Genomic DNA, 21934 nt, shown 5'->3' on the forward strand with positions numbered 1-21934 from the left:
ACTATTAGGACTTGCTGCCCCGCTGACACCGCAGCCCGCTGCTTCCTTACCCCTACCCCGGCCGTATAACCCTTCCCTTCTCCTTTACTGTCCCCCCTCCCCCTCCCCCCTCGTGTGTGTGGACTTGATTACGCGGGACGTTTTCTGACCTTTTTTTTTATTTTTTGGGTTATTTACGAGGGCATTATGTTCAATCCTTGTAAATGGTGCACAGCATGTGAAAGGAGGCGTCCCGGCAACTGCAGTAGAGTTTACAACCACGGCTGTTTTCTATTTAGACGTGATCAGGGGGTAGAAGCCAGGGAGAGGGATCCTCATACGGGAACACTTGGGCGCACTTCGCCCCGGCCCCTGGATGCCGTCCTGCGTTCTATCCGAGGATATGCAGGATTAGCGGAACAGGGCTTGCTTACAGGAGGATTACAACTTCTGTAGTGGAACCAAGTGTCTGTGAAAGTAATGTTCCTGGAAAAGTGCATTGTAACGCAGGGAGGACTTGATATATGTTCCCTTGTAAGGGTGGTTGTTGCTCTTGAGCATTGCTACACTGACCTGATCTACACGGCTTTCCCTCATGAAAGACTCGATTGTTTAGCCGTCTTTCTCTACTTTGAGCCTCCCACAATATGTATAGTATAAGTCACTTAGTCACACTTCCTCCATTAATACCACCTGGGACATACTAGGTCTTACAGACGGGCGGAATGTGGCTCAGGAGGTAGAGTGGGTTTGCTGGTAACCAGATGGTTTCTAGTTCGATAGTGTCGAGGTGTCCCTTAGCTACACGTCTAACCCTAACTGCTCCCGACGATCTGGCTGTCGCCTTGCATGTTTGACTCCGCCATCGGTGTATGAATGTGTGTATGAATTTGTGAATGTTAGGCCATATTGTAAAGCGCTTTGAGTGGCCACTTGTTAAAAAAGCGCTATATAAATGCAGACTATTTTCCACTACCTTTCCTTCTAACAAGCATCACGAAGAAAGACATGGTATTTCTTCTTGTGTCGGACACACCCCAACTAGCTGCCTACCGGTTCTGTCTTGGTTGGTCCCTAGTCTTTAGTCGCCTGGATTAGGTCTGACACATATTTTACCTTTCAGGCCCTCAATCTGGTCCAGCCATCTATTCTATACACACACGCTCACAGTAACGCCGAGTTCAACGCCAGCGTCCATTCTGGAAAGAAAACAGGGTTGCCACTTCTGTCAAACAGAGAGCGGAGCGTTTCATCGACCCGAGCCCCGACAGGTCCCTGCGTCGGGACGGGGGCGTGTTTACGTAGCTAAGTGAAACAGGGTCTGCTGAAACTCGACCACATCTCCTTCGCCCTCGCCGTCACAGCGTTGACTTTGGCGGCAGCCCCGCCTCGGTCGACGGGACAGCGAGAGGCACCAAAGGATACGAGCTCTGTGCTTTATCGTCGGCTGGGTTATGGCCCGTGATACAAAGGGGGATTCTGCGCCGGTCGGGCCGTGGCTAAATATTGTTGTTGTCATGGACACGACCAACGCGATTGCTTAAGGGTTATAAGGAGTAAAAGGGAAGCAAGCTTGATTTAAGCTCACTGATGTCTCTAGCAGGTTCCAAAGCTGGCGGGGTTACCGTCCCCGTCCCCTCCCACACTCTCTCTCTCGCTCTGTCTCGCTCTCGCTCTTCCAGAGACCTGTTGGCCATGCGGTCATAGACTCTTTCACCTTCCACTCATAACATGAAGATTCCCATGCAGGTCTAGGAATAACACTGCGAAGAGCAGGGTGGAAGATTTGACAAATTAGTTTGGAATTGACTGATTACCCAACGGATTTTCCCCTCACAGTCTCTCTTTGGCAATCGAATGGCGGTGGAACATTTTATGCAGACACAGCTAAATCTGCTTATTGGATACATTGGTGAATCTAAACTGTACTCATGCAAACGTGGCTTCATTCTCTTTCAACACATTGGTTTAAAGCAGTATTTCCACAATTTGGCATATTTGGCTTAATATCCACTAATCCACTATCGAGTACTTGCAAAAGGGACCAAGAATTGGACAATGATATTTTGATCCATTTTTTTACCTTAAACGGATTGAAATTATCTATTCTACAACCAACCCGATGTCTCCTTAGAACCAATCAGGAAGGCCCCCCCACCCAGGAGCCCGGTTTGCTTCCTTCCTGATTGGATAACAAGGGAGGGGTTTCAGGAAATGTGTTTGGATACAGGAAGTACTACTTCAGCACATTGTTATCTACGTACCTCTTTCCGCCTGCCTTTTTAGTTTAGAGAAGTGTGATTGGATACTTCCTCGAGAACGGTTGTCAAAAGTAGGCTTGCAGCAATCAACCAAGGCCTACTCTAATAGGGTAAAGCCCCAAATAGTTTTCTTCTTTGGTTTTAGGACATTAACGTCCTAAAACCGAATGGGTACAATGCATTCATGATTGATTCATGTATTAATACATCAATACATTCATGTATTGATACATCATTACATTCATGTATTGATCAATACATTCATGATTGATTCTTGTATTGATACATCAATACATTCATGTATTGATCACTACATTCATAATTGTTTTATGTTTTGATGCATTTATGGACATTCATGTATGGACCATTTGACCTATGTAAATATTTGACCAATTGACATATGGTTCAAACCAAGACATTAAGTTTCTGTAACAACTCGTGAAATCAGTTTGGCCCTTGCATGGTTCCAAGGAATGTGCCTGTACTTCAGAGATACAGAAAGGGCCAGACTGCAAGTCAGGTTTCCCCTCTGGAATACTTCCTGTCACTGTTGCACCATCATAGTCTTGTTCATGTTGTTTTTTTTGTTTCCTCCACTTAGGACAAGTGTTGAATCATTGCACCACAGGACAGAGAATATAAAGCGATCTCTGGTCAGTGTGCAAATGACCACTAGGCACTTGTGTCAAGCTAATGTTATTGCCCCCCAGAGATGGACAAAATCGTTTTCCTCACTTTAACCGCAAGGTTCAGATGTAGATACTGAAACCTTTGAGTCCTTTTTTTCGTAGATCCATTCAAAAATAAAAACGGAAGCAGAGGTTTTATAATGACGCAGGGCTCCAGGAAACATTCTCCCCATCATTCTGCTTTAAAGCACATTCCCCGCCATACAGATGGTCTGTTCGGTAGCTAACGAACCATCTATAAATATGCCCAAGAGGGAGTCCGCCTGCCCCGCCCCACCCTGTCCCCCAAGCACAGTAGTCATCGTTAATATCCGGGGAAAGATCCCCAGAAATAACCCACGTCATGTGTGCAGACGCATGCAGGTCCTCATAATGCCTGCAGCCCATCACACACACACACACATCCTTTTTCCTCACCTAACGGGGACGCTGCCTTTACCCCTCGCTTAGTCCCCACAATCATCCCTGGTTACGTGTGCTACTGCTTGCGGGTTCTCATGATGCATCCAGGTTATCACACAGATTTAATTCCTTCCCTTACTGAACGGGGACTCTCCCTTTATCCCTGGCGCCAAAGTCCCCACAAACATCCCTGGTTATGTGTGCTAATGCATGCAGGGTTTTCATGATGCCTACATCCGATCGCACACATTACTGTACGGGCCTCTGTGTTCGCCCCGCAGCCCTTTGCTCTTTGCCCTCCGTACCGTAGCGAAGCAGTCGCCTCTCCTCTCTGCTCTCGATACCCGACGTAATCAGCAGAAATAACATGGGGACGCTTCGCTTCTGATCACGGGAGAAACGAGAAGCCAGGGTGGAAAGAAGGGAGAAATAATAGAAGGGAAAAACAGAGACGAGGCAAGAATAAGAACCAGGACAAAGTGGGGGAGTCGCAGGGAAGCGAGCGGCAGACAAAAGGGCGAGACGGTTGTCCAGAGTCGTGAAGAGACAGAACAACCACAAGAAATAGGAGGACATGGAAGAGTCCATTAGTCGGTGCTGAGCAGGCTGGAATGAGTGAGTTTTGTGCTTTCTGGAGGAAAGTGGAGCAATTGTGTTGTGCAATCAAGGACCATAAATGCAGACACAGCATTGTTTCTTTTATTTGCTTTCTACCCTTGGGTAATTTGACTGAAATAATTTACAGTTTTCGTTTATGATTTTTTTTTGGGTCTACAGCGACATGCATCAGGCGTTCACTGCTCCTTTCGGGCCGTAATATTATATAATTTGGCTGGGATTTGTTCTGTTATTCAAGCTTCAAAAGCAGCGGTTTCTTGTACCTAATTAGATGTTCATTAACAAAATCTACATTTCAACTGGTCCACTGGCTAGCTTTGCTTGAGCAGATGCTGGTCGTTTAGTAAACCAGTAGTTCCTGAGCAGAGTTAATCTCACAAGAAAGTCTAGTGTTTCAAAGAAGAATATATTATGAATATATTGCTTTTTCTATTCTGGGAATCCTTTTTTAATCACTGGCTGCAAGTTTTACTGACTCACTATAAAATGGAAACCGCAATAGTATTTGCAATTTTTCTCGCCGCCGTACTGTGAAGTCCTGAGAAATACATAATGAACCCTGTGGTCTCCCATCTGTAGTTGCAAGTACTTCTGGACAAAGGAAAGAAATATGTCTTATATTAGAAAAGAAAACGTGTGAGTTGGATACACAGTGGGTGTTTTTTACTTGACGGTTTTCTGTTTTATTACGAGGCGTTGGTGGCTTTGTGTGAAATGGCAGCTCCCAAACCAACATTTCATCACCTCTCCCTTCCTTATTTCTGTCCCTTAAGTGGTTGTAACAAACCAAACCAAAACTTGACCCATTTACTGACTACTTACAATTATTTTGTCATCGAGACAGGCTTACAAGACACTTTGGATAACAAATCCTGCTGAATGATTAAATTACGTAACTATACGTCTACATTTACATTTAGGGCATTTAGCAGACGCTTTAACCAAATTGACTTACTTATATCAGTGATAAAAATATATTGCTGTCTGTGCAGTAAGGAAGTTCATAGAACCAAGTGCCAAGCACTAACAACCGCTAGGTTGACCCATTCCCCCTACACAACAAAGATAGCCAGGATACGATGCTGCATAACTTAGTGCTATAACTAAGTGTGTGCATTACGTGCCAGGACGTACAACGTCTAGGCATTGGACCCGTGACCGTAGCACTACCCACAGGGGATGCACTTAGCCTGCCTCATCATCTCCTCTTAACCCTGCCCTGTCCCCTCCAGGTGTACCGGCAGGACTGCGAGACCTTCGGCATGGTGGTGAAGATGCTGGTGGCCAAGGACCCCAACTTGGAAAAGCAGCTGCAGGTCCCGCTCCGGGAGAACCTGGGGGAGATCCGGGAGCGGTGCCTGGAGGACCTCAAGCACTTTATCAGCGAGCTGGACGAGGCGGTACGGCAGCCGGACACGCTAGCCTGACCCGCCGCCCCGTCCAATCACAAACTCTCTAGCAGTAAACGGTGGCCAATCGGAGACCGGAGATCTTGAAAAGATATTCGGACGGAATTTTTGTCTGTATTTTGGGGTGGAGGGGAGGAATGTTGAACGTTAATTGAGACGATTGGAGACATGGAGTGCTGGATTTCTTCAGTTTCGAGCCAGACGCATGAACAATACCTCCTGTATGTCAGGGTCAAACCCAGCGGCAGGCTGGGAATATGGTGCATACGTCGGTGGTGATGAACAGTGTTGCCATGGTACACATCCACATTGTTTTTGGAGCCAGTTAAATGTACTTGGCAACAATTTTCTTTTCATTATTTTTCATTGAACGGATAAGAAAGGAAGTAAGGAAATATGTAACGTCCTTTTTTTTTTTATTTATTCTTATAGATGTGTTATGTTTTTAAATGTTGTCAAATGATTTTCTGGAGCAGACAGTGCCAATGCGGTTTTAATTTGCTTACATCTTCCATGTTATTTACTGTTTTGTTAACCAAGTAGGATTGGTGTACATGGAAGCAGACAAGTGACACTGAGCTGTTTTGTAGCATGTATGTCGTTACGCAGTAAACTTTGAAATTGACATGTGGACTCTGCTTCCAAATATGTTCCAATTGTGTACAGCTCGTTCGAAGATGATGGTTCGGTTTTGTTTTGTTTGTTTTTGCCTTTGAAACATATTTTTGTCATACTGCACAACGTTTGTGTATTGTGATCAAAATTATGTATTGTGATTTAACTTTTGAATATTAAATAAAACCCTTTAACAAATGCATATCTTTATGTTGTTGATGTAGTTCATGAAATCCAATTAAATAAGCATACCTCATACCATATGCTCAAGAGCACTTTGGTAGGTAAATAGTGAACAACTATTGTTTACTTGTTAGCTATGGTTTGAAAACCGAAAATTTCTTCAATTTTAATGAAATAGTAAAATCCCATATGAAGCTTTCCAAAATGTTTTTTATTAAAAGCTTTTATATTGCAAAGCATTTAAATGACGGTACAGCGTAGCGAGTACCTTGACTGAATAGGAATTGAAGCACTAATACCAGGACAAGAGCATTGTGTACTTTTTACAATATGATATCACTGGAAATATTATTGAGACTTGATTGTTGAATAATGACATTTCACCCCGCCGAAATTGGCTTGTGTTGTAGCAACCAATTGTGCTTTGAAAACATCTATGAAGTTGTGTTTACAAATGGCATTCCTTTTTAAACGATGTAAAAAAAAAACTTAAAACAAGGATCCAAAAATACCGGTATTAAAATCTTAACTTAATATATACAGTATCAATTTACTCATAAATAATTATTTGGTTAGTTTCTAGTTGCTTGGTAAATAATCAAACCTCTGTTTTTACAATGGGATTGTTTCAAAACTCGCAGACTGCAAATTTAAAAACAAAGCAAAGTTGTTTATTGGCAAATATCAAAACTATAGGGAAAGAAAATGCCTCCAAACTTTTTTTAACTGACTCCCTCCATATGTCCATTATAGTGCTTGAAAATAAAGTTCCACAAGTCAGGCATACGCAAAAGCCTGTTATTCAAACTCCATATTGCACTGATCAGATTTTGTCCTTTGCTGACTCAGAAGTTTGTGTCCCATATTTGAAGGATTAACTTATATTGTGTATCCGAGCTGATATGTATGGCATTTGGCAATAAGAGGAAATGGGTATAGAGTCCATGAAAAAAAAAAGGATAATACACAGCATTTGTCCATGCGGTCCGCCGCACACTACTTCACGTAAGCATCCATGAAAAAAGCTTTATTAATCACAATTAAATAGATTATAATAACAACTATACACTTCTGGAATGACCTTTTGAAACTGCAAAAAAATGAAGTGGCAGTCACTTTGGTAAATCATTACCTGAAACCCAAACACTCGAGATGTAAGTGAGCTACCTGATGACTTTTCTATACAAAATCTCTTTCCCCACTGCTGGCTAGACTCACAAACCTGATCCACATCCAAGTAACTATCAAATCAGAAATTCTGGTTTCCTTGCTTAATGGAGTGCATCCCCTTTATATAAATTCAGGTCCGGCAAGCTTGTCTCAGGATGTTAAGAGATGATACAGTTTTTGGCTTTGTGGCTTTTGCGGCGAGTAGTCCGTGAGCCTAGGCTTTGTGGGGAAAGGGCGGTGACCCTGGTGGGGTAGTCCTCGGTATAGTACTGGTAGCGACCGGAGGCACGAGGCTGAGGGATCGGCTGGCCCAAAAAGTAGCCGTCCTCCTCCGAGTCTGAGGAAGAGGAGGAGCAGGTGGAGCACCAGTCGTCCTCGTCTCTGTACAGATCCATGATGCGTTCGACCCGCGGGTCGCTGACGGGCGCCGAGTTCGGGACGGCGTAATCGGCCTGGCTTTGAGGAAACTGGGGGGGCAGTCTGCACTGGGAAGACTGGCCGAATATCACCCCGCCTTGAGGCTCACCCGGAACCGCCCGTTGGGTCTCGTAGGGCCTTTGCATCTGCTCCAGGGGAACCATGTTCAGGGCATTGTCCGAGCGGGTTTTGCGGCTCCTGCGCTGCCTGCCGCTGTGGTGGGCCGGCCTGCTCCGACCGTGGTGGCTGGCCGGGCGTCCGTGTTCCCTGGCCGGCTCCTCGGCTCGGCGGTGACCCCTCCGCTGGGGCCGCTCGCTCATGGGGTGCTGCCTGACGTTCACCTCCATGCCGTCGTAACAGCCGTTGTCCACGGTGTCCTCTGAGAACTTGACCATCTGCGGGGGCCTGCCCTGGGACCGGCTTCTCCTCAGAGCCGGGGCCTGGAGCAGCAGAGACGGAGAAGAGACCTCCTGGGAGGTGGGGGATAATGAGAAGGAGGCCCCCGAGGCACATCCTCTCATTCCCATCATTCCCATCTCGTTGGCGACCTCCTCGTCCACCTCCACTGCCGACCTCTGCTGGCGTTGGAGGAGATGGGGTTGGTGCTGTAGTTGGTGTTGGTGGTGGTGGATGTCCAGCTCTGGGACCATCAAGGAGTTAGCGCTGTGGTGAAGGTGGGATGAGTTGAGAGTTCCCATGTTGCTCATCTTCTCGCAGTCCTCGACGGACTCTAGGGGCGGCTTTAAACCGTGGAGCGAGTATAAGATGGTTCGTTCTTTGCTGTCTCCTTCTACCGATGCACCTGTGACAAGGAATAAAGAAAGATATGATCAGATATAATCAAAACATTTGTTTACATGCATATCCATGTCATTAGATGTCTGCTTCTTACCTGTGATGTTGGAAAGGGCCAATGAGTCCATGGAGTCTCCTACACCTTGTTCGGCCTTTCTCAACTCGTCAGTGATACACTCCAAGGAGTCTTCATACCATTGCCTTGGGTCCCTCCAGAAGGTTTTCCTCCCTGGTCCACATTGGTCCTCCTCTCTGTCCAGCTCCAGCTCCTGTATCTTCCTGGCACTAGCTGGGCCAGGGTGGCTCCCATAGGCAGAGTCTCCCAAGCCGTCCTGGGACTGAGTCCAGTACATTTCAGGGAGGTTTTTCTTACTTATAAATCCAGGGCTGAGGCTATTGCTTTGGGATTGACTGTAGATCTGACTCTGAGATGGACTTGGAGAAGTCGGCGAGGATAGGTTCACCCCCATGGAAGTAGGATCGGGTTTCAGCCAGGGATCAGAGACCTCCTTCGGTCTGATGCGGTCACTGCCGGGGCTTGTGGCGTCGGGCGACGGTTGACTGAACATCCCGCAATCGCCAAACTTGAGCAGAAGCTGAGTCATGAAGTCCTCGTGCTGCGCCCACTCCTCCGGGTCCTCGTCTCCGCCCGCCTCCTGCTCCTCCCTCTCTCTCCAGTACCTCTCCTCCTCCAGTCCGGCCTGGGCCAGCTTACGCCCTACGATATCGATGTCCTGATTGACGTTGGTGTCCATGCCCCCGTCGACGTCGCCATTGGTGCACTTGCACTCTGAGGGGTTCACGGCAGCGGGAGGGGGGCTCAACACCTGGGACTGTCTCCACTGATCCGCCGGCCGGCTCTTCCCCATGCGGACACTGCGGCGGGACTCGCGGGAGCGTGCCGACTGGAAGGCCGAATCGGCGGAATCCGAGGCATGGACGTCCTCCCCCTGACTGCAGGCCTTGGAGCAGTAGATGCGACCCTCTTTGGGCAGGAAGGGACAGCCCAGCAGGGAGGACTTGCACTGGGCACAGCAGAAGCACTGGTCGTTGGCGTGCCAGTGGACCCCTTCGTAGGTCATCTGGGCGTGGTCCACACCTAGGTTAACGAAGGGAGAGGACCCTTTCATTAGAAATGTGCAACAAAGGGACCCACCTCACCGACTACAACAAAGGCAGTCGCACCAGATCAAGTAAGGAGGGAACCAGAATGTCCTCGCTTAACAAATCCAAAGACTCGTGTCTTACCGATGTTCTCGCCACAAGCCTCGCAGTACTCGGCGTAGAGCGACTCGAAGCAGCCACAGCAGTACGGGCGGCCGTCCTTCATGATGTACCGCTGGCCCCCCAGCATGGCCTCGCACTCGTAGCAGGCAAAGTGCTTCATGTGCCAGTGGCGTCCCTCGGCCTCCGTGCACTCGTCAGACAGGATGATCTGAGAACGACACGCGTTTCGGTTTAGAGCTCGGTTTGGTCAGTATAGATTCAATGTAAATACTAGTGTTACTGTAATTATTCCTATCGAAATTAAGCAACTAATAGAAGTATGTCACCAATGAGTTTTTTCTTGTTGTGCATCTACGTAGCAGGTGCTACCCATAGAAAGTTAAGCAGAGATACGATATACTGACGCCTTATGGTATGTCTGATAACCGGATGAGAACGACATTCATTGAGCACTGGCAGACTTGTCACAGACATGACATTCTACTGACTTAAGGACTTAAGACCCCCCGTCTAAAGTCCTGAAAAACCAGTCAGTTGACCTTCATACATGAACTTTTTTCCATAACCCCCGGATTCAAAACGTGGGCTTACCTCATCGCAGGCGGAGCAGCGTGGCTTCAGCACCTCGGCGTGGTGCCTCCCACAGTGGATCTGTCCGTTATGGTGGAAATAGATGAGGTCCACCAGCAGCTCCTGACACGTGGAGCACGAGAAGCATCCCGGGTGCCAGCAGGGGGTCGGCCCAGCTCTGGAGGCGAAGACGGCCATCTCCCCTCCGTTGATGCCTCCACTGCACTGTTTGAGCCAAACCAACCGGAGGAGACATGAGCAAACGGGGAGACGGACGGATGGACAATGACTTGTTTTAAAATGCCAGAACTATCAAGAAGGGCTTTGTGAATAAATCCAGAATAACTTTGGCAGCACATTGCGTGTGGTTGTGAATCAAACAGACACTGAGAACTGTAAATATGGTTAACATTAGGACTTTTATGGGGGATCTCTATTCAAAACAGACCCGTGTGATTATATTAACTCCCCTGACATACGGGGAATGTCCAATAAATAGCAAAGCATTAGGGGGAGGAGGAAGATCCCCCCGCGGAGCTCGACGTCTCAGTGACAAGTGGGATGACAACAATGGCAGGCCCAACAACAGGTGCTCGAGCCATATGAGATACACTATACCGTCAACGGAATCTGAGATATTTACAGTCGATCCCCGATATCCTTTATACAGCTGTCGCGGCTCGTTAAATACAATTCGCCATTATCGTTTACATTTTTGGGCCCGCGTTTATGGTTCAGCGCTCAGCTTCAACCTTCCACCAGGCACCACAGCAGCCATGGAAACCCCTCGAACACACCGCAGTGAGCGCCCAAACACCCGTGAACTCGCATAGCCTCGGCCCCGCACATCAAAAGCCTTTAATTATTTATAGACGGGGCTTCTCCTGTTGTTCGGCCGGGCGCCGGGCACCAGGGCCTCCGCTCCGGCGATCATATGACCCCGGGGAGAGAGATCGGCCGAGCGTGTCTGAACATATAACCACGGGTCTTTATATAACCCGGTGGAGCCTTGAGCCGCACCGAGGGAGGGGGGTTGGAGGGCGGTGGTGGCCATGGGATACCGGGCCCAGCTGTTAACCATTATTACCAGGCCGTACCGGGATCTCGAGGACGGGGGTGTAATGTATCCCCGAGAGCCCCAGCACCCGGAAACTCAATCCTGGGGTTGTGTGTGGGTGTGTGTGTGTGTGTGTGTGAGTGTACGGATGTGTGTGTGTGTGTGTGTGTGTGTGTGTGTGTGTGTGTGTGTGTGTGTGTGTGTGTGTGTGTGTGTGTGTGTGTGTGTGTGTGTGTGTGTGTTTGTGTGTGTGAGTACGGATGTGTGTGTACGGGTGTGTGTGTGTGTGTGTATGGGTGTGTGTACAAGTGTGTGTATGGCAGTGTATATGTGTGTGTGTGTGACTACGTAGCTGCATCAATATGTTTAGAATGTGAGGCACATATGCGTAGTAAGAAGAGGAATTTGTGTGTGTGTGTGTGTGCTTATGTGTGGCCTTATGCTTGTTACTGTGTAGAAACTTCATAAATGTTTACTATGTGCTATGTACACCCATAGTAAGCAGAGGAATGTGTGTTTGTGTGTGCGCGTTTGTGTGTGTGTCTGTTGGCTTACTACATAGAAACATCAACATGAGTTTACTATGTGCTGTACACATGCATCGTGAATAGAGGAGTGTGTGTGTGTGTGTGTGGGCTTCGGGTGCATGTGTATAGATGAATGGTTGCAAAGTAATATGTCTCTCTCTTTTACACAGATTACAGAGAGAGAGAGAGAGATATACAGAGAGAGATAGATAGACATACAGTAATGCAGGGGAGATAAAATAGCTGTGTACATCTGCTACTTTGCAGTCATTTGTGTGCGTGCGTGTGTGTGTGTGTGTTCATGTGAATGTGTGTGTGCTTGCCTGTGTGTGTGCGTGCGTCTGTGTGCATGTGTATGTGGGTGACCTTGCTTCTCAGAGACTTAAGTGATGACAAGCCCACATCTGCTGTGCTGGGTTGGAGCTGGGGGGAGATTATCAGGGCAGAGTGTGGTCTTCCTGGATAGCATGCCTGGGCTACCGAGCCCCCTCTCGCTGGGGGCTGGTGGGGGTGGTGGAGGGTGGGGTGGTGGTGGTGGTGGTGGTGCCCGGTCTCTCTGCCCGCGGGCCACCACCACCCACATCCTCAAGCAGGATGTGGTTTCCCGTCGCCATGGCTTTAGCCCGGGAGCGATCCGTTCACTAATACCACCGTGTTTGTCTCAGGGTAAGCCCAGGGGGGTTTGGGGGTGGGGGAAGTGGGGGTGGGATACTGTATGGATGTATTTTGGGAAATAGGAGTCGGGGAGGGTTAGGCTGACTGTGGGGTGCTGTGTTTGAAAAGAGCCTGTGTTGAGGTTTGAGGGCTGGAATGGTATGTTTGACATATATCTATATGTATATATAGATATATGAGGTATATGATATGGTACTATTGGCAATTGTAGTTATTGACAGTGATGTCATTCGGGAATTCCTCTCATTGGCCAATCAGCAGGGAGCTTTGGGGCGCAGCATATGGCACTGTAAGATCGAATTTAAGTCACTTGTGAAGAATGTGTGTGTGTGTGTGTGTGTGTGTGTGTGTGTGTGTGTGTGTGTGTGTGTGTGTGTGTGTGTGTGTGTGTGTGTGTGTGTGTGTGTGTGTGTGTGTCTTAATAGTGTGTGTGTGTGTGTGTGTGTGTGTGTGTGTGTGTGTCTTAAGAGTGTGTGTGTGTGTGTGTGTGTGTGTGTGTGTGTGTGTGTGTGCATCTTTAAGAGTGTGTGTGTGTGTGTGTGTGTGTGTGTGTGTGTGTGTGTGTGTGTGTGTGTGTGTGTGTGTGTGTCTTTAAGAGTGTGTGTGTGTGTGTGTGTCTTTGAGTGTGTGTGTGTGAGTGTGCGTTTGAGTGTGTGCGTGTTTGTGTGTGTGTGTGTGTTCGATGCGAGCGAGTACACATGTGTAACTATGGCTGTCAAAAGTTTGCTCGTTTACCAGTAACCCGGGTGCATGATTGTTAACCAGCAAACTCATGTACATTTGTAAACGTGTAGTCATGTCCATAGGTAGCTGTGTGTGCGTGTGTCCGACGCGCGCGCCGGTTAGCGCGATGGCGGCGGCGGCGGTGCGCCTTACGTTCTCGCAGCGGCTGTGCTGCAGGGCTCGGGGGAGGACCTTCGGCGTCCCGCGGCCCAGCGCCTCCCTCTTCCTCTGGCCGCTGAACATCAGCAGCTCCCTCCTCTCCTCCTCGCTCAGGGACTGGCAGTACCGCACCTGGGAGGGAGGGGGGAGGGGGAGGAGAGGGGGAGGAGGGAGGGAGGGAGGAGGGAAAGGGAGGGGGGAGAGGGGGGAGATGGGGAGGGAGGGGGTAGGAGATGGGGAGAGGGAGGAGATGGGGAGGGAGGGAGGGAGGAGGGAAAGGGAGGGGGGAGGAGAGGGGGGAGAGGGGGAGGGAGAGGGGGGAGATGGGGAGGGAGGGGGGAGGAGATGGGGAGAGGGAGGAGATGGAGAGGGAGGGGGAGATGGGGAGGGAAGGGGGAGGGGGGAGGAGATAAGGGGAGAGGGAGGAGATGGGGAGGAGGGAGGGAGAGAGAGATGGGGGGAGGGAGAGAAAGGGAGTGAGGAAGAAAAAGGGAGGGAGGGAGGGAGGGAGGGGGGGAGAGAGAGATGGGGAGGGAGGGGAGGAGAGAGAGATGAGGAGGTAGAGAGAGAGAAAGATGGAGGGATTGTTTAAAACCAGACTCAAGATAAAGAAGTAATGAATCCAAACACACAGGAAGATGGAAGAACAGCAATCGAAAAGACATGCACGTGTAAACATCGCCTCTAGACGTCTTTTGCGTGCAGTTCTGAGCGAGTATGTCCAACAGCAGGCCGTACGATGACGTGGGGGGGAGGGTCCGTTCGATCATCGCGATCATCGCAAACCACAGCTATGCGAGGAATTCTTCAGCAGTTCCTCATCCAACGAGTCAGCCGGCAAACATTATAAAAGCTGTGTGTTTGTGTGTGTGCGTGTGTGTGCGTGTGTGGGCGTGCGTGTGTGTGGTGATAACCACCATATCTTCTAATGTAAACTTTACCCACAAAGGTGAGCCTGGAGACAATGGGCCGGATTCACAAAAGCTGGGCAAATTGACACACCATAAAACAATTGTACAGGAGACGGAGAAGTAAATCCTTTATCTCTGAGGGAATGTGTGGTTTTGTGTTTGTTGGTTCGGTTTTTTTAAAGGAAAACACCTGGTGGGACGTGTGTGTGTGTGTGTGTGTGTGTGTGTGTGTGTGTGTGTGTGTGTGTGTGTGTGTGTGTGTGTGTGTGTGTGTGTGTGTGTGTGTGTCTGTGTGCGTGTGTGTATGTATGTGTGTGTCTGTGTGCGTGTGTGCATGATTGTGTATTCTTTTAAGAGAAGTGTCTTATTAGACCCCTTTTTCTATCTGCTTGGGTCTGGTTCAATTTAATTTAATGGATGACACATAACTGGTTGCCTGTACCGCATTCCCCTCTTAACTTAACATTGATTATTTGAAGAGAGCTCCACATAAGTCCCAATTATACGTAGCACAAGTATCTGTAGTATCAGTAAACTTCATGGAAATGGTCATTTGTAGGCCCGGTCTAACACGTTCTTAATCTATCACGTTTTCAATTAATCTCTCTCTCTCTCTCTCTCTCTCTCTCTCTCTCTCTCTCTCTCTCTCTCTCTCTCTCTCTCTCTCTCTCTCTCTCTCTCTCTCACCTCATTGTCGTGGGGGGGCAGCTGGTAGAGGAGCTGCCGTATCCTGTGCTTCTCTCCGGGACTGTTGACGTAGGGCACCTTGTCCTCCGGCAGACAGGAGAAATACATCTGCACCTGAAGGGGGACACCCAGAAGAAGGACAAAGGTCAGCCTTGATGGAGGACAATCAATCGGGCTATTTGGGCTAGGATAGGCTAACCGCTAGGCTATCCAAGCACCAATGGCACCTAGGATTGATTGATTGATTGATTGATTGATTGCCTCCATCAATCAGCAGTTAGTCCAGCAGTTGTAGGTTTGAATCCTAAATGTATGTAGTCTAACCATTTGCATTCCCTGGGTGAGATGTCCTAACAAATGCCCTTAATATGTGTTTCCCCTTTTACATTTACATTGATATTTAGGGTATTCAGCAGACGCTTTCCTCCAAAGCGACTTACAACAAGCACATTTCTCATCCTAACTAACCGCATATCAAACACCAGAAGAGAGACTTTGTACAAAGAGGTCGGTTTGTTCCGACCATAAAACGTGCTACAGAGAAAAGCCACGAGGGAGAAGATAAGTGATGAAGAAGAAGAAATGTGGAAGAAAAAGCAGCAAACTAAGTTTGATCTAGTTTTCCACCGAGCATCACGTGATCTTAGACTCTAATCAAAGGCAGGCCCGCCAGATGAATTCTCGTCCTCCAGGGACATTTCATACCGAGAAGGAACAATCGACGAATTCTGAACCGTCAGCCACACGTCGAGACCGGCTGAGATCGACCAAGGGAGAGCGAGGGGGAGGGAGACGAAGAGAGTGAGAGGGTGAGAGAGAGAGGAAGACTGTTGGTATCGCTTCAAACAATCGACGAGTGCTCAACCGTCAGCCACACATCGAGGCGGACCGAGGGGGAGAAAGAGAGAGAGGAGGGGAAAGACGGAGAGATTGAAAGTGAAAGAGAGGGGAATACTGTTCGTTGACACACAGCCTAGAAACAAAAAGCAGTGTGTTTCAAAGTCACAAGGAACTTCATCTAAGGCGCTACGGTCGACGCTGCCGTGCTCACACTGCGAGGGAATCAGGCCTGTGTGCTGCGGTGCTGGGGTTTAGCATCGGGGCTGGTTACACATTTGAGACGTCGTTGAGAAGCGAGAGGCTGGCTTGGCGGTGTGTCGATGCCGCTGCCGCTGCATGGCTTCGCTGTAGTGATGGCCTGTGGTTCCACCGCGGCCCGGCCTCAACCCACTGCTAAAATGGGACCTGACAGCGTGCGGTCTCTCAGAGAGGATGAGAGTGGGTGGGAAAAAGACAGGGGGAGAAGATCGGAGAGGGAAGGAAGAGGAGAGGGATTGTGGGTCGAGGAGAGAGGGAGGATAGGAGACGGAGGGTGAGTGGAGGAGAGAGGAGAGGAAGCGAGAGATTAGCGGGATGGAATGATAGAATGAAAGTCGCAGGGAAGACAAGAGGAAAGTAGAGGAGAGGAAATATAGGTTAGGAAGTCAAGAAGACGAGGATGAGTGTGGAAAGAGGAAAGAAAGCGAGAGAAGAGCAGAGAGAAGTTAAAGAAAGTCGCAGGGAAGACAGGAAGAAATAAAAGTGTGTGGAAGAAAGACGAGAGGAGGAGTGAGAAGAGGAAGATCGAATAGAGGAGAGGAAGCAAGGGGAGGAAAGAAAGGATACAAAATTGAATTGAAGAAGGGGGAGGAAAGAACGATGGGAAAGAGGAGAAGAAGGGGTGCAAAGAAAGGGTAAGACGTAGAAAAAGGTGGAGAGAAGCAGAAGAGGAAAAAGGAGGCAAGGAGAGGAGGGGAGAGAAGAGAAGGAGACGCGGCCGTCGAAGGCCTGCTGTTACGGTGTGTGTCCATGTTTAAGGGCTTCTCAGGGGGCAAACCTTATCCGTCCATCTCCTATTTATTCACAGCCTTGTGACGGCGAAACCTTCCCACCCACGAGAGACGCCGAGGCACTCAAAAGTTTACATCCGTTTACGACGGATTCCACTTGACACCGCAAAGGAAAAAAAAAACGTCCAAACAAAAAAGCCACACACACGGCAGAATTCCTCTGTTTCCGAACGCACAGCGCTTTTTAACACTTTTTTAACACTTTCTGGAGGAAGGGTTAGGGGGGGGAAAGCCAATCACAAACAAATCTGGGTGAAATCGGCATCACATGTTTAAAGTCTCGTTAAGACAAAAGCCGCCGACGCACATGTGAATGCTTATGAGCAAGGCCGGAGGGGAACCCGCAGCCCCGCGATGGTAATCCCCTCCCATGACAAACATCATGTAGTGTTTCCATCGGCCTTGCTTGAACCTTGCTTCATTCCTGTTGGAAGCCCCTTGAGGTCTTCCTTGTGTTCCTTGTGGACATCTGGTACGTATGATGGATCATATGGGCTTGTGGATCTCTGGAGCATGTGGAAGTTTGGTCCACACACACACACACACACACGTACGTTCTGCTACGAGTACTTTTTTTTTTTTTTTGTCCTTATACAAGGTCAGAGGAACTCAATGTTCTGGTGGTGTGCTGTTGGTTGAGAATAGCTATTTATTTGAAAGAGACTAGGGGGCCTGTATACTGTAAGGGTGGACTTTATATGACATGCAACGTTACCCCTCCGTTTCAGTTGAAACACATGTTATTATGGATGTTTATAACCAAATGTAATGCTTTAATATCTACTCTGGTTGCAATGCTTGCTGTAGGGAGTTTGGTTTTGAAAGAATATAGCCCCAAAACACTTTATGCTCAAAGCCTTCACTCAGTAGTCTGAATTCCAGCGCAGTTAAGTTGTATGGCACATCCTCAGAGTTCTGGTCACATGTGACAATACATTTTCATTTACATTTAGGGCATTTTGCAGACACTTTTATCCAAAGCAACTTACAGTAAGTACATGTAAAAAAAAAGAAAGAGAAACAACAATGTATCGCTGCCGGTACAGTAAAGATGTTCATAGATCAAGTGCCAAGCACTGACAATTGCTAGGTTTTCCCATTCCCTGTAACAAAAGATAGCTAGGATAAGATGCTACACTACAAACCCAAACCACAGGGCACTGTTGTTCAGTAGCCTAAGGACATAATAAGGGCGCACTCACACTAGGCAAGTTTGCCTGTTCCGTGCTGCAGGAAGATTCAGCACGATCCCCCCCCTCCCCACTCCCCCCGCTGGCCCGTGGTCACACTGCTCCCAAAGGCTGTGGCCTGGGCACGATTGCTCCTTCATACATACGTCACCACGTCGTAATACGATAAATACGTCATCACCAAGCGTGTTGTCCAGCTGCGACTGAGTGCTGTCGTTGGCCCAAATTTCAAGTAAACACTCGACTTCATTATCGCACCAACGTAAACCCACTCGTGAACCGCTTGCCGCCATTGTTTAAAATGATTGTGGTGGGGAAGAAGGGCATGGACCTATAAAGAAAGAAGGGTCGCGCAAGGACTACGACGTCATCGAGCTCATGTTGCGTATCCGCGCGTGTGCGAGTGTCATCTCATTAGCATCTGTACTTTGGCCACGACACACCTCTCCCAAGTGTGCCGTGGCCAAGGGGGCTGTTCCGTGCTGTAATACAGATGGGCGTGGTCACACGAGCCAAACGTTCTGGACTTTAGTATGCAAATGAGCTGGGGCACGGGGCCGCAGCCCTAGTGCGAGTGGCCCCTAAGGTGCATCGTAACCCTTATTCTGCAGAAGTCCAATCCTACGAGAGAGAGTGTGTGGTGGACCTTGAACGAAGGACCCCAGCATCGAGTGCAGTATAGTACCAGCTGGTTTCCACTGGAGCTGTGCAGTTCTTTAGGTTCGTACCTGTTCGGGCCTCAGTCCCGGGGGCACCCACGCGTACTCCTCCAGGGCGCAGCCGGAGTCGTCGTCCGAGGTGGAGCTCCTCTGGAAGCCCAGGGGCACCTTGCCCGTCTTGGCCCCGCCGCGAGGCTCCATCTCTGGGCCTCTGGGCGGCGGACGGTCGCCTCTATCGCCGCGCTCCAGGTTCATCACACGGGGGCGCTGGGGGGGGGGGGGGAACGGAGAGGAGGAAGAGATGTATTAATGGTCGGGCTGCCTTTAAAGTTGGACTATACTATCGATTATAAAACCAGATAATGTTTTTAAAACAGCGTTGGTTCTTTGAGTCTTGTTCTGGCGAACGGTGGACATAGAAGAGGATGTTGCTCTTAATAAATATGTTGAGTAGTCCGCAGAACACAACGTTTCTCTTCAGTCAAAGTCTGCCTACACGTATTCAATAAGTCTATCCTGCTATGGATTCATATATGCACCCACTTTTTCTAAATCATGAAGTTCCCAATTGCAAACATGACACATCGTCCAAACCGATAGTTCCTGTGTAGGGCGAAGACAACCCTGGGCTTTCAGTAGATCCTCTACGAAGCTACTACTGGATTGTCCTTTTACCATGACATCCTGTTTCTTTATGTGAGGGTTTACCACTACTGATCACCTGCCTGTTTGTCTCTGTAATCCCTTTTCGTCAGATGCTTTTATGCTCTATAAGACCCCTGGCGGATTGCGTAGGGGGCTGACAGATGTTGCAGATGTACAGGCTAGGTAGGGGCTGCACTGCACATGTGCAGTGCGGTACAGTGACTTTTGTTGTGCGAATGCTTTGATGAAGCGGGCAAGCGGTGTGTTGTGAATGTGTTTCCTATTGTCTAACATGAACATCGAACATCGGGGGAAACGGGAAGAAATACAATGGTATACTGTTCATGCATCAACCATCGCATCGTCTCGATGACACACTCACTCACACTCACACTCAAGCATGTAACTTGTGTGTGCAACACACACGCATGTAGCACGTCTTGGGTAGCTTTTTCAAACTGCTCTTCATTAAAAGAGCTTTTAATGAAGTGGGCTGGGCGATGTTGAATCAGGCTTCCTCATTGGCTGTTCCCAGACTTTGGCGGAAGCACTCTTATCTCTCAAACCTGTGTTCCTTAAGTCCCCCCCCCCCCCCCCTACACTTCCACCCCCACCCCAACAAAAAAATGTGCTTTGGTCTTAGGTGTTGAAAAGGCTCTTTGACATGCAAATAACCGACCAGAAAGGAACCTTGTTTGGGTTCAAACTGCTGGTGGCAAGTGTAGAACTCTAGGCGAGATGTCCCAGATAGTATTAACCGTCCGTAATGGTATTCGGCGACATCAGTGAACTGTTTAATCGCCAGTATTCAAATGAGTTAAAGAAGCTTCCTCTAACTGTCATCTTGGTATGCCACGTTTTTCTAGAGGGTGCCATTATTTAGACATCGTTAGACCTGAACCTATTGCCTTTTTTAAATGTTCCATAATAATCTATAGTATTATATACCACCTTTCCAAAAGGGGCTTTTAGCTTTACAATAACGTCCAAATCTTTGAAATATCCAATTAAAAAATGTGATTTGTAAAAGCTATCATATTATTTTTTAAATGTAACTCTGTTGCAATCCACTAGGCGCTAACAATAAAGTAGGATAACTCGATGCGAAGAAAAGAGATCTACAATTGTGATTAACATACAGTAGAATGTCATTTCAAATAGTGCTTAGGGCCATAAAGAAAATGACCCTCTGATTCAAACTGCAGATTACGATGACTGGTAAAACTGTAAAAAAACAAAGCTCTTATCACCGAGGGGTGTGTTAGTTGTTTCTTTGTTGTCAAGTCACTAATCTATCAGTTTTTACAGCGGGGACAGATAACATATCACTGAGATTCTCTGGCTTATCAGTTTGTTTTTCTACCTGCCTGATAGCACTGTTTGAGTTGACCAAACATATAAAATAGTTAGGTCAAATTGTTTTAGCATTTCTTCTTCGCAGTGCCATGGTTTAAAGAACCAACCATTTTTACTCATTAAAGCAATTGTTAAATTGTTGAACACTGCAATAAAGCAGGTTTACGCTTCAGAAAAAAGAAACATGGGATTCTGGGTAACGTAGTGTACAGAAGCTCAGTGGCTTTCCCATGGAGGCTTGGCAACACATGGCTGTTTAGGGACAAAGGGAAATTAAACCTATAAACTTTGAGTGTGGTGGATAACTCCTCCGGCCACTGGAACCTGTGACCTTGCTGGCTTACATCGAGGCCGGGCCAATGGTTCCATTTGGTGCGGCTCTAGGCGTCATACTGGGTGGGATGGGATTGAAACACGTGTTTGACAATGGCTTGTTTAATCTAAACATAATGCTCCACTCCCTCCAGTGTTACAACATGTAAACAAAGTGAGTAACAAGACATTCTAATATCTAACAGGACCATTAATAGCTTTAATTCTTACCCAGTCAGTTATTTCTGGTTAAAGGACAAATTTAGACGACTAGTCTAGTCCAAAACAACTACTCCTACTAGAGTGCTGGACATTATACTGAAACATTTTATGCGTAATATAACTTAATATATTTTACTAGAGCAATAAGAAATATATTTGTTAGTGTCTTCCTCTCATTGGGCAAATAACCCTCACTCTTTCCCCCTGAAAACCGCCATACGTCACCGTCTTAAAGGTTATGGCGGGCAAATTTGTGCATTGACTCCTACACACACACACACACACACACACACACACACACACACACACAACCACACACACACACACACACACACACACACACACACACACACACACACACACACACACACACACACACACACACACACACACACAGCAACTCACATTACACCTTGTCACCCCTTGGCAGTACCACAATGTCTGTCTTTGTCAAAAAAACGAAATTAATGAATAAAATGCAGGCCAGCCTCGTCTCCTCTGGAAGGAGGGGGGGGGAGGAGGGGATGGGGAAGGAGGGGGAGGAGGGGGGGGGGGGGGGAGGAGGGGGGGGGGGGAGGTAAAAAAAA

The 21934-nt window shown here is 48.0% G+C and overlaps 2 protein-coding genes across 5 annotated transcripts in view; one reads left to right on the forward strand and one right to left on the reverse strand.

Moving 5' to 3' along the window:
* The window catches only part of pphln1 (periphilin 1), a 24368-nt gene extending 18193 nt beyond the window's left edge, over positions 1-6175 (forward strand). For all 3 annotated transcript variants that reach the window (XM_030341413.1, XM_030341415.1, XM_030341414.1), the window contains one exon: positions 5182-6175. In XM_030341413.1, the coding sequence (XP_030197273.1) occupies positions 5182-5376 (195 nt within the window). In that variant the 3' untranslated portion in view covers positions 5377-6175. The remainder of the gene's footprint in view (positions 1-5181) is intronic.
* A 171-nt stretch (positions 6176-6346) lies between these two features.
* Positions 6347-21934, reverse strand: part of prickle1b (prickle homolog 1b) — a 20812-nt gene continuing 5224 nt past the window's right edge. For both annotated transcript variants that reach the window (XM_030341412.1, XM_030341411.1), the window contains exons 2-8: positions 18882-19079; positions 15075-15188; positions 13471-13608; positions 10357-10560; positions 9787-9973; positions 8636-9637; positions 6347-8545 (exon numbers count right to left, since the gene is read on the reverse strand). In XM_030341412.1, coding sequence (XP_030197272.1) covers positions 7485-8545; positions 8636-9637; positions 9787-9973; positions 10357-10560; positions 13471-13608; positions 15075-15188; positions 18882-19067 — 2892 coding nt within the window. In that variant the 5' untranslated portion in view covers positions 19068-19079 and the 3' untranslated portion in view covers positions 6347-7484. The remainder of the gene's footprint in view (positions 8546-8635; positions 9638-9786; positions 9974-10356; positions 10561-13470; positions 13609-15074; positions 15189-18881; positions 19080-21934) is intronic.

This window comes from Gadus morhua, chromosome 19 (assembly GCF_902167405.1).
Source record: "Gadus morhua chromosome 19, gadMor3.0, whole genome shotgun sequence".
Taxonomy (NCBI): Eukaryota; Metazoa; Chordata; class Actinopteri; order Gadiformes; family Gadidae; genus Gadus; species Gadus morhua.